The sequence below is a fragment of the Sardina pilchardus genome, chromosome 17 (assembly GCF_963854185.1).
Source record: "Sardina pilchardus chromosome 17, fSarPil1.1, whole genome shotgun sequence".
NCBI lineage: Eukaryota > Metazoa > Chordata > Actinopteri > Clupeiformes > Clupeidae > Sardina > Sardina pilchardus.
In genome coordinates, this window is record NC_085010.1 from 3,649,179 (window position 1) to 3,662,128 (window position 12,950).

The 12,950-nt window shown below is 49.1% G+C and overlaps 1 protein-coding gene across 2 annotated transcripts in view; it reads right to left on the reverse strand.

Annotated features, from left to right (window-relative positions):
* Nucleotides 1-12,950, reverse strand: part of tmtc1 (transmembrane O-mannosyltransferase targeting cadherins 1) — a 78,656-nt gene that overhangs the window by 29,658 nt on the left and 36,048 nt on the right. For both annotated transcript variants that reach the window (XM_062518415.1, XM_062518414.1), the window contains exons 5-7: nucleotides 8,751-8,832; nucleotides 7,526-7,629; nucleotides 367-556 (exon numbers count right to left, since the gene is read on the reverse strand). In XM_062518415.1, coding sequence (XP_062374399.1) covers nucleotides 367-556; nucleotides 7,526-7,629; nucleotides 8,751-8,832 — 376 coding nt within the window. The remainder of the gene's footprint in view (nucleotides 1-366; nucleotides 557-7,525; nucleotides 7,630-8,750; nucleotides 8,833-12,950) is intronic.

The following is a 12,950-nucleotide window of genomic DNA, read 5'->3' on the forward strand; positions in this document are numbered from 1 at the left end:
AAATACCACAAGATTTATAAAATGCGACAAAAGATCATGTAATGATTTCAATCGTTCAAGGTTACAAGTTTAGTAATATTCATAGCATGCTCCTAATTCTCAACAGTATTAGAATAGGTAGACACACATGCATGGTTGACAAACCATGAGCATGCATATGGATGCATGTTTAAACAGGGCTTAAATGCATTAGTTTTCCTGGGGAGAAAGGTTGTAGATATGTGTGTGCTTGTTTGTGCTGTTTGTGTGCTGGTGTGTGTGTGTGTGTGTGTGTGTCTGTGTACTGTTGTGTGTGTGCACACGTTGTGTGTGTGTGTGTGTGTATATGTGCATGTGTGTGTGTGCGCGCATAAGTGCTGTGCTCACCTGTAATGAGAGCACACAGTGCAGGCAGAGGGCCAGCAGGCCCAGGGCCAGCAGCAGGGCGGCCATGTTGCGTGAGTCCCACGGCGTCTCCACCAGCGGGATGCTGCCCACCTGCCAGTCATAGCACAGCACTATAGGGGCCAGCAGCAGCCACGCATTAAACGCCAGCAGGTAACAGTAGGTCAGGAACCTGAGGAGCACACAGCCGTTAAGAGTCATTAGTGTGTACACACACACACACACACACACACACACACACACACACACACACACACACACACACACACACACACACACGCACACGCACACGCACACGCACACGCACACGCACACGCACACGCACACGCACACGCACACGCACACACACACGCACACACGATGGAGACACCGAAAACGTGACAACATGGATCGAACAATTTTCTGCACAAATGAGCATTGCTAAGTTTAATTCACTTTTCGTCACTTGTGCTCAAGCAGGACACGGAGTGCTTTAACAGGATTTCTGCTCAGTGTTACTCAGTTAACGCGTCTTGTGCTGCCGTAACTGGATTACAACGTGTTAATTGAGCTGGCATCTGGTGCACCCAGAGAAGCAACCACGACAACGCCTGAAAACAAGTCAGAGTGCCAGTCAGAGTGCAAATGGCAGTGTGAGCGCAAGTGCGAGTGTGTGTGTGAGTGTTGTGTGTGTGTGTGTGTGTGTGTGTGTGTGTGTGTGTGTGTGTGTGTGTCTGTGAGAGCGAGAGCAAGTGCGAGAGTTTGTGTTTGTGTGTGTGTGTGTGTGTGTGTGTGTGTGTGTGTGTCGTCCCCTCGGTGCAAATGCTGCAGACCAGATGAGCACAACAAGCAAAATGACTTGATGCAAATAAAGTCAACAGACTCGCTGAGGATAACAACCTGCCAAGAGATAATCCTGAAGGACATTTCATTATAACCGACATACTCTCTATTGTCAGCGCCAGCGCAACACACACACACAGAGAGAGAGACACACAAACAAACACACACACACACACACACACACACGCACAAAGACATACACACACACACAAACAAAGACACACACACACACACACACACAAACAAAGACACACACACACACACACACACACGCACACACACATGCATGCATACACATAAACACATTCAAATGTGTGTCTGATTTCTCATTCTGTCAGGTGTAGCCTGTTCCTCATCATTGTGTGCAGCTGACTGAGAGCACCTCACTAGAGCACAGAGAGAGCGTTACTGTGTTCACCAGGGCCCAGGTGACAACACACACACAGGCAGGTAGACACACTGATTCAGTCCCAAATGGAACACTGATGGAGGGGGAGCGGATGGGGGAGTGATATTGATCTGCACAGAGGGAGCCAAATTAAAATGTGATTTTGAGCGTAACAGCATAAATATAACAGGCAGCTATTTGATTGAACCAATACAAGTACCGCTTTGAAGGGCAATGCCATCAATATGGAGAGAAGGCCTGTAATATTCCTCTCTATCCTATACCCACATCTACTACATTATAGTCCTGATATACAGCATTATATGCACACACGCCTATACATTTATATATTTATATGTACACACATACACACACACACACACAGAGAGAGAGAGACAGAGACACATACACACACAGAGAGAGACACAGACACAGACACAAACACAAACACACGCACACGCACACGCAGAGAAACAGACAAAGACACACACACACACACACACACACACACACACACACACACACACACACACACAGAAACAGACACATTTTCAAAACTCTATCTAAGAAGCCTGCCTGTTCCATTCAATAAGGCCGTCGTGAGCGCTTTTAAGCAAAACTGTCTTCACATCCCGCTAGACTTTTTTCCCCTAAAATAGGCACTCTGCTCTCTATACCCAATCAGAGGAAATGCAAGGAGGCAGCCAGCCAAGACAGCGCACTCCTGCCTGCCAATTACCCTGCATGGACACAGCACAAGGGGGGGGGGACGCCTCCCCTACAGAGGCCCAGTCTGGCGGATGCGATAAACTGCTAACACGGCTAGCAGCAGCCCTCAGCGCGGTGACAAGCGCACGTCAACCCCAAGCGACACGGCGCACAGCTAGTAATTAGCATGACAGCGGAGCGACATGTGACAGGTCCTGCCAAGCCCAATCCACGCCGACACACACGGGCTTTTGGCTGCACGCTCGACTTGAGTCCATGAGACTACTATGGGTGAGCACTAGCACTGGATGCGTTAAAGAGTGTGTGTGTTATTCAAAAGTGTGTGTTATTCAAGAGTGTGTGTTACTCAAGAGTGTGTGCTGTTCAAAAGTGCTGTGCTGGTACAGTGTGTCAGGCTGCGGACGTCCTCGTGTCTGAGTGGCCGACGATGCGACGGGTTGGAGGACCTACTCAGTGTGCAGCGCAGCACCCTCACACACACACACACACACACACACACACACGAACGAACACACACACACACACACTGCCTTGACTGGATGAGATTGGACTAGACTGCAAATTCAATTGTGGGCATACGCATCACAGGAGGGAGAGAATGAAGAGTGAGGTGCAAGTGAAGGAGAGAGAGAGAGGGAGGAAGGGAGAGGTAGAGTGAGAGAGAGAGTGAGTGAGAGAGAAAGATGGAGGGAGGGAGGGAACGAAGGAGGGGAGGGAGAGGTAAAGAGAGAGAGAGAGAGAGTGAGAGAGAGGGGGATGATAGAGAGAATGTAAAATGAATGCAAAATGATGAAATGCTGATGATCTGCGCTTTGAGATGAGCTGCTCAGCTACGGGGAGTGTCAAGAGGATGGTGTCAAATCATGCTGCCTCAGGGCGCTCACGTCTCAGTCACGGCCACACACACCTGAACATGCATGCGCACACGCACACGCACACGCACACGCACACGCACACGCACACGCACACGCACACGCACACGCACACGCACACGCACACGCACACGCACACACACACACACACACACACACACACACACACACACACAAATACACACACAAATACACACACACACACACACACACACACACAAAATGTGCTTGTATGCATACATACAGCACACTCACACATACACACACAGACATCAACATGGATTTTGCTGTCAGGGGGTTGTGCAGTGTGAAGCTCACAGTGATGGGTCGTATCCTTGTGAATGTGAGCATCTCATTCTAACACGGCTAGTTCTGCTCCTTGATGATGATTGACTGAATCGTGTTGGATGCTGTTGTAAAATCCAGCACAAACATAAACCTTGACCGCATTTTGTTCTATATTACAGCGCTACCATAACAAAAGTTAAAGTAGCTGTGTCTCGATGTTGCTTGGCAACCATTCAGATAGAGGAAATATTTCTTGGCGGAGGAAGGATTAGCTATGAATAAATCGTTACATTTCTCATTGCTGTGCCTATATTTTCTGAGATCTTGACAGATATATGTAGTAACTGTTGTGGAAAAGCAATAAGCCACTCAAGTCTCTAGGTTACACTGATTTCAGAACAGCTAAGGAGGTGTTTAGCGATAGCGTGTCGTGTCTAACAACATCCCTTAGCTGTTCTAAAATCAGTTTAACCTACAGTCTCTTGGAGCTTATTGCTTAAATCACACAGGCACAGACATATGATAGAACACACATGTACATCTATTTTTCTCTCAATGTCTAACAAAGACACACACGTATGTACACACACATACACACACACACACACACACAAACACATATATATACTGTATACACATCTCTCTCTCTCTCTCTCTCTCTCTCTCTGACACTAAAACACACACACACAAGTTTGTCCCACTTTGCAAACTGACGAACACTGTGAGCTGGGACTTGGACAGATTTGCTAAACCCAGTTGACATCATACGGCCTCATCAATCATTCAGGCTACACATTGGAAACATTCATTTCTGTGGGAAATGACTAGAACAGGAAAACAAGGCCCAACTCCAAACAAAAGAACATGAGCCCATATCTCCAGCAACACACTCCATCATGAGCGCTCCACTGCCTGCCTCTCACTAATAGATACATGCTCACAACAACACGTGTAGGCAGTAAACACACACACATCAACACTGTGTATTAACACTACTGTTTCACACACACTTGTACTCACATTACACAACTCCGGATCAATACTGATACAAGGATTAAGAAACAGGCACAAACAATCCCTTCAATTATCTGCACGGATAATACTCTTACTGAAAGCAGTCCAGGTACATCGCCTTCCAAATCACCCCGGCTGTTTGGCAACACATGGCACTAATATCTGATCCTGGCACAGTAAGGTGGGCTGCACTCCAAGTGGGTACAGATGGGACCACACTCAGCTTAGCTGATTGGAGTCAGCCACTTACACAGAAAATGGCACATAATAGCTAAATGGCGTCCTTAAAAGACTCTCACAAGTTTGACCCTTACGGCCTCCTGTTCTGCAAATATCAGCATCAAAAAGCATCAGTTAACACAATGGCTAAACACTACTGCTACACACTGTGCTTTGATAGTCTAATTCTGTTAGCAGGTTTATGGTGGTAGCTAACAGCACCTGGGAATTCAAGGAAATAAATGGCTTGCCCTTCTCTCTTTCTCTTTCTTTTCCTCTCTCTTTCTCTTTCCCTCTCTCTCTCTTCCTCTTTCCCTCTCTCAGGGTCCAAGACAGCACGGCAGCAGCTGAGCAGGCGGATCCGTGTGTGAAGGACAGGCGGGGGGGAAGATGTGAGGTTATCTCCCTGCGGAATCTGGGAAGGAGACGGCACACCTCAGACTTTTCCACCCGCTCTGGAATTCCTGCTGGCACTCCGGAGGGGAAAGTCCAACCCCCTGGGACTCCCAGCTCCCCCTCTCTCCTCCTCTCTCCTGCTCAGCCTCATTCTCGTTGACACTGACAAAGGACGCTCACACAACTGCTAAAGCCATAGGCGATAGATAGGCCCATGGCGTACGCTGGAGGTGTGTATGTGAGAGATCCTTTCGCTCCTCTCTCTGTGCTCGGCTCACTCGTGGTGGTAGACATGGACTCTGACAGCGATTAATCTTGACTGAGCCTAATAATACAGAATCCTCTGTCAGAGCCATCAACAGCATCACTGCAGTTCATATCGCCCAATACTTCATAATGTCAAGAGCCATCAATCTCCTCTCACACTCTCTCTCTCTCTCTCTCTCTCTCTCTCTATACGACTTGTAAACACTACTGCAGAAAACAGACACATTCACACACAAAACACGCAGACTCACACACTCACACACACACAGACACATCCACACCTGAATACCAAAACTGCCACCTACAGTAATACATCATCATGACAAAATTCATCTATCTCTCTCAATTTCTTCATCCCCCGCTCTCTCTCTCTCTCTCTCTAGCATTCATTTCCATTTCCACCTCTCTCTCTCTCTCTGTGTCTCAGTCTTTCCACCATGTGCTCCTGCAGCATCACACCGGGCCCACATCAGCTTCCATCTCCTCTGTGACTCTCTCTGTGTGTGTGTGTGTGTGTGCGTGTGTGTGTGTGTGTGTGTGTGCGTGTGTGTATGAGAGTGAGAGGCCCCGTTCAGGGCCCACATGCAGCATGCCAGAGCATCTCTAAATTAAACAGCTCTGCCATCTGCTCCCAGTCAGGCGGCGCTGGATCAGGATCAGCCCGGGGCCCTGATGTGACGCCACCGCCGGGCCATCACTCCACCCTCCGGCCCTGGAACCAGCCTAACTCAATTGCAGCGCTGCCATCAACTGATCAGAAGTGAGTGGGATGCATATGCTAATGAATAATGAATGGTGTGGATGAAATGTGCTGACATGATCAAAACTCATTAGCATCTCATTAGCAGCCAAAGGATGAGAGAGTTAATCATACACATACACACACAGCCATACGCATATATCCTGACACTTTTAACACTCGCAGTCACACACACACACAGCCATGCGCCGATATTCTCAAACTTCTAACACACACAGTCACACATACACACACACACACAGTCATTAATATGCACACAGACATACACATATATCCTCAAACTTCTTACACATACATACACACACACACACACACACACACACACACACACACACACACACACACACACACAGGCATTTTTACGCATACAGCCACTAATATGGCCCCAAACTCCTTACAACCACATTCACTTACACACACACACACACACACACACACACACACACACACACACACACACACACACAGTCATTCCTGTGTACGCACAATCTCCCACACACACACACGCAAACACACATACAGTGCATACACATGAAAGACACTTATGCACATACACGCATGCATTCTGTGCAAAAAAACACAATGATATGAACCTGTATAAGCACACGCGCACATATACACACACAAAGGCACACACACACGTAAACACTCCCATTCACCACCCTCCGCCAAGGTCACAGCTTCCTTGCACTTCTTCCTCAAGGCACACCTCTTGAAAGCTCTCACAGGGAAATGTGACTTTCTTTTTCCATTTCACGGCTAAGCTTTCTCATTTAAGAGCAGCGTGACCCAGCAGGGCAGCAGCGGGGCGCGCACACACACACACACACACACACACACACACACACACACACACACACACACACACACACACACACACACACACACACAAACACACACACGCGCGCTAGCCGGGGCGGATGGGTAAATACAGCGGCAGATTTCCCTGGCGGCTGCCCTGTCTCATCGACTCCGCTGGATAACAGCACCCGGTCCACTCACCCCCCGGACCACAGGGAGCGCCGACACACACACACACACCGGAAGCTTCCGCTCCGCCGCCCCCTCTCGCTCTACACCTCCAGAGGAACGGGATATATCGGAAAAGCGCCCGCCGCGCCTCCCCGTTACACCCACGGCTGATAGCTAGCGCTGGAGAGAACCGGAAATGTGCAGCTCCACCGGTTCCCATTTACACACAGTAGCCAGCGCAAAAGAGCACGGCTCCATTCATCTCTACAGAGCTCAGTGGTGGGCCAGTAGAGGAGCCTGCAGGCTGGCCTCAGGGGCTGCTAATGGATTGTTGGGGTCCAGTGCTCTGTGGACAGGAGCTGCCAGAGAGGAGGACAACTGGGGCAGGACAGCGCTGAGGTAGGCAGGTCTCACCTGGTCAGCAGGTGTGGGGAGAAGGAGGCCGGGTTGTCCTGCTCTGAGAAGAGGGGCATGGAGCCGCCCATTAGCCACAAGCGCACGGACATGATGAACGCAACCTACAGGTCAGAGGAGGAAGGTCAGGATACTGCACGCACGCATAAATGATTAAAAAAAGACTAGTTCAGTTTACAGTGATGTACATAGTAACCTCAACACACACCAAGCATAGTAAGTCAACATTTTGATGAAATGAGCAAACCCAGTCAAGTCAACTGACACAGGAAGGTAAAAACACACTAACCGGCATACATAATGTAAACAGATAATGCTCGTATAGTCTTATTCTACATAGCTATATTACATCTGTTGGCTGTGTTGCATGATATGCTCAGACTTTCATAAAAAGATGGATTTGTAAGCATTCCTCATTTTCCTCTCCGTAGCATGTTCTAATCTGCCAAATAAGATGATGCTTTACAAATAAGACGTTTTACTGAAATGAATCATTATGAAAATATTTCTCTATTTGTCTCGCTTTGAGCAGAGAATGACATTGAGAAACAAACCCTGATAAATACTCACAAACCTAATCTACATAATGTCTCTCATGGAAATGGCACTTTAGTAAAAGGAAAATCCCACTACAGAAAAACATGTTATTGTTTGCTTACAAATACTGAGCAAGCCACCAAAACAAGCGTTTCCGCTTTAATCCAACAAGGCCGCGGGCCAATCACAGCTGTTTCCCAGTGTGTTCCCCTGTTCTGGACCGAGCTGATAGAAAGCTCACAAGGTCACAGCCCGCACTGCCAACCGCTGCACGCCAACCAAACACGCGGCCAGCTCATACAAGCAGGAAGCGGACCAGCTACATTGTGCTGTAAAAACTCATCAGCTAATCTCTGATTTAATTAACACTGACCGCACAGGCCAGCCACTGGGAGGGACACTGTGTGTGTGCGTGCGTCTGTGTGTGTGTGCGTGCGTCTGTGTGTGTGTGCGTGCATCTGTGTGTGTGTGTGTGTGTGTGTGTGTGTGTGTGTGTGTGCGTGCGAGTGTGGTTGCTTGGAGACACATGCTGGGCAGCTCTTAGCCTGGCCCTGGCTGACCCGTGGTCTTCCCCGCGGGGGATTATGGCTTTTTCTTTCAAATGGGTGAAATTGGCCTCTGATTGAATTTGATGGGCTGGGTCCCTCCTCCTCCTCAGCACAGGAGACTGGACACCGAGGCTACTCACATGGAGAGAGATGAGGCACGCCCGCTTGATGAAAGGACCGCAGAGTCTCAGAGTCTCCTTCAGCCGCCAGCCCGAGAGGTGCCTGAAACAGAGAGAGAGAGAGAGAGGGGGGGGGGGGGAGAGAGAGGGAAAAAGAAAGAGAAGTTGGTCAATTAGACAGCAGACTATCAAAGGCAAACCAACCAATCAGTCAGGTTGTCAACAAGGCAGCAGTGGAACCAGCTCCTCCATGCTAATGTCCTTTAAGGAGCCAGTAAACCTGTATAGATCGGATCTTTGGAGTGATTTTGTGGGCTGGCTGGCGACACTCGATTTACAGAGAAAAGACATGCTGAAACACACAGCTCACGCTTTTGTTTTAAGCACACACACAAAGACACACAGATGTGCACACACACACACACAGACACACATGCGCGCACACACATACACACAGCTTTTGTGAGGAGAGGTAATAGCCAGGGGCTCTTTATAAGGACACGGAGCTGGAGAGAGGCCTCAGACAGGAAAAGCCCAGTCCCTAGGAATGTGTCTTTCTTTCACACATACACACGGAGAGGGGGAGAGGGACATGGAGAGGGGCAGGGACAGAGAGAGAGAGGGTAAATATATGGAAGAAAGAAAGAAAAAAAGAAAGAAAGAAAGACAGCGGAAGAGTATAATCAATCCCTGTTGGTTTGTGGTAGAAAGCTCACAGTGGGGTTTCTCTAGAGAGCAGAGGGGGAAGATGACAGACAATGAAGAGAAATTGAGAAAGGGATTCAAAAGTGATTGGAATAAGAGTTCCTCGTATTAAAACACACACACACACACACACACACACAGGTTCATGCATACCCTGTGCAATATATTCTTCCCACACACATACACACAGTTTCATAAAAAAAAGTGTGCAACATATAATTCTCTTTCTCCCTCTATTTCTCTCTCACACACACACACACACACACACACACACACACACACACACACACACACAATACAAACATACTGAGACAATGAACTAGAGACAACGCGCTGTACTGAGTAGCCCTGTTGCAATCAATGTTCTCCTTGTCACTCACACACACATTGGTTCCACTCTTCCCTCCCTACCCATCTCTCCTCCACTCATGATGGCCCTGCACTACCTTCCACTCTGGGCAAGATTAATGGCAGGCCCAATATCTAGTCCTCATCCCACCCTGGCAGACTGGCTTAGTCAGTGTTCTATTGTGCCACCTACCTGCCCAGGACTACGGGTGGAAATTAGCCATATTTGCAACAACCTGGCACAATGCATCATTTCATGTTGTTTTGTGCACTGTCCATGTTTAAATAAATAAATTACACATTACAAAATACCAGCGTTTGGTGCACAGCCAGATCCGATCACACTCAGAAAACACTGTAGCGCGCATGCCCGTATGGATGGTATTGAGCACTAGGCTTAGCACCAGGTCCAACTCATATAGTAGCATATGTTAGCAGTGGGTAGATGTTAGCAGTGGAGGCTGAGGGTATATGTTAGCAGTGGGGGTGGAGGGTATATGCTAGCAGTGGGGCTGAGGGTATATGTTAGCTTGGGGGTGGAGGGTATATGTTAGCAGTGGGGGTGGAGGGTATATGTTAGCAGTGGGGGTGGAGGGTATATGCTAGCAGTGGGGCTGAGGGTATATGTTAGCTTGGGGGTGGAGGGTATATGTTAGCAGTGGGGGTGGAGGGTATATGTTAGCAGTGGGGGTGGAGGGTATATGTTAGCTTGGGGGTGGAGGGTATATGTTAACAGTGGGGGCTGAGGCTATACAGTATGTTAGCAGTGGGGGTGGAGGATATTCATGGGTTTCATCAGGTCCCTTTCCACAGGTGTATTAATCAAGCCCCATGCAGTCTGCATTAATAATCTAGGTGCTTTATATACCTATGGAAAGGGACCGAATGAAACCCATGAATATGTTAGCTGTGAGAGTGGAGGGTATATGTTAGCAGTGGGGCTGAGGGCTGAGGGTGTGAGCAGCACAGGCAGCTGGACAGGAAGCCTGCGCAGGCCGGAGTGTGTGTCCCGCAGGAGCCCTCTGACAGCTGTGCTGCATCCCAACAGCACTGAGGCAGCAGGACGGGGCCGGGCTGGGCTGTGCGGCGGCCATACTAAAGGCCTTTGATTCCCTGCAGTGATGATAGCAGCCTCACTGTTTCTCATCCGCACAGACAATCTCACCTCTCCCGCCAATCCTCAAAGGCATCCACCCCTCAGAAACCACACAGAAAGGAAGCAGAAGAGAGAGAGAGAAGAGACACAGAAAGCCACAGTGCAGAGAATGTGAGATTACGGCTTATTTTGTATTTATGCTGCAGCACCACGTACTTTCAATGACACCCGGACAGGCATTGTTTCATGCATCTAATGAGCAGATCTGAGCTGAAGGCTAAATGAATATCTTATCTTTTCCTGCTTATTAGTCCTAATTAAGTCACGGTCAGACCCTGACCACTGAAGTGAGGTTGACCCCGGTGACCGCCAGGTCAGGCCACACGCTTAATGGGCTTGTTCTGATGCACACACACTCACCGCAGGCGTCTGTTCACCCACAGAAACAGAACAGCGCGGAACAGTCAATGAGTCATTCGTTCCATGATCAACCAATTATTCCGCCATCACAACGTCACCTCAAACACCGAATTAAAGATCTGCTCTCAACAACAATAAAAGTCACGAGGTACTGCAGCAAATGCACAAGTTATGAACTCTGGTATGGAGTATCTTTTGCAAAACACTTCCAGAGAGATGCAGAGTTCTAAAGTTTGCTCCTCAGATCTGTCTGTATGCAGCACAAGCTGCTGTTACTGTCAATTAGAGAACGGCACAGCAGCCACCCACGCATGAGCTCAATCTGTTGTGTGCGTGCCTGTGCGAATGCCTACTCCTGTTAGCAGATGCACTGATGTCAGGTCTCAAACTCGCCCTAACACCCTCTCCTGCCTCTCCTGTGCCCTGGAGGAATGGGTTGGAGACAGCCAACAGTGTGACGCTATGGCAGGAATTGTAGGAATGCATTAGCATCATGACCATCAGGAGATAGATAGGCTCAGGAATAGAGGGGAATCATCACAGTGTAGAGTCAGGGACTACTCAACTCCAAAAGTTTTCGGCGTGACCCTCGGTGACAGACTGAATCTCAAGCATACTTTTTTGAAAGTCTTATGGAAGCATTTCCGTTCTTCACAGCCCCTGTTTTTGTTCCTCTCTGCAGGATATCAGAATGTCTGCTTGTACTCCTCTTAACACCCCCACAGAGTTCCTGAGCGCTGCGCTTTGGAGAGGCTTCTGACACAGTTAAACCAGCGGGCTTCACTAGGACTGAGTTCAGAGGGAGGCGGCGGAGGAGGTAAATACCACTAAACTCCCACAGAAACATTCCTCCGGGAGCAGCAAGCCCTTTGGACTGGGGGGGGGGGGGTGGGGGAGCAGGGTAGACAGGCTACTATGACAGACTCATTCAGGAGGGTACGGGAGGGGTGGCACCATTTAGCTTGGGGAAGAGAGGGGGGGAAATCACTGACAAATGAGCAAGTTGAAACCAAAGAGAGGAATGCCTTAATGATCACTACAAATGAGTTCATTAATCACTCTGCGCATTTAGCGTAGCGGTCTGGAGAGAACGTCTCGCTTCCAAGAGCAAAGCAAGGGCAATGCAGTAAAGTGCAGGAGTCTGGAAGTTTCTGCCTTGCTGCCAGTCTGTGGAGGGGGGGGGGCATCTGCAACATGTTTACAGCTCTGCACTGCTGTAAAACCTCCACATGCTGCAGGGGGGAGTAATGAGACCTGCCCCAGCCATCTGTCCCAGTGAAGTGAGGCCGGCTAAAGGAGCTCATCCTTGGCTCTGGAGCTACATCCCAGATCCAAACACCGGTGCTCAGAGTACTGCTCAGTGAAAACGTGAGGGGGACGACGTCATGAACATCCAGACTCAACACAGGCAGGAGCGCTCCAGTCTCCATCCAGGATGGGGAGGCATCAGTGTGCAGGTGGGGGTGCTTAAACTGCTGCAGTTAACAGTCAGAGAGACCACAGGGGAACCTGTCCTGCATCAGATACACAGCGGGAGGTGGAGGTGGAGCTGGAGCTGGGGGTGGAGGTGCAGAGGGGAAGCGAGGGGGGGGAAGAGAGAGGAGGGAGAGATGAGCAGAGAGGAGAGGTGAGGAGGGGAGAGGAGGGGATGA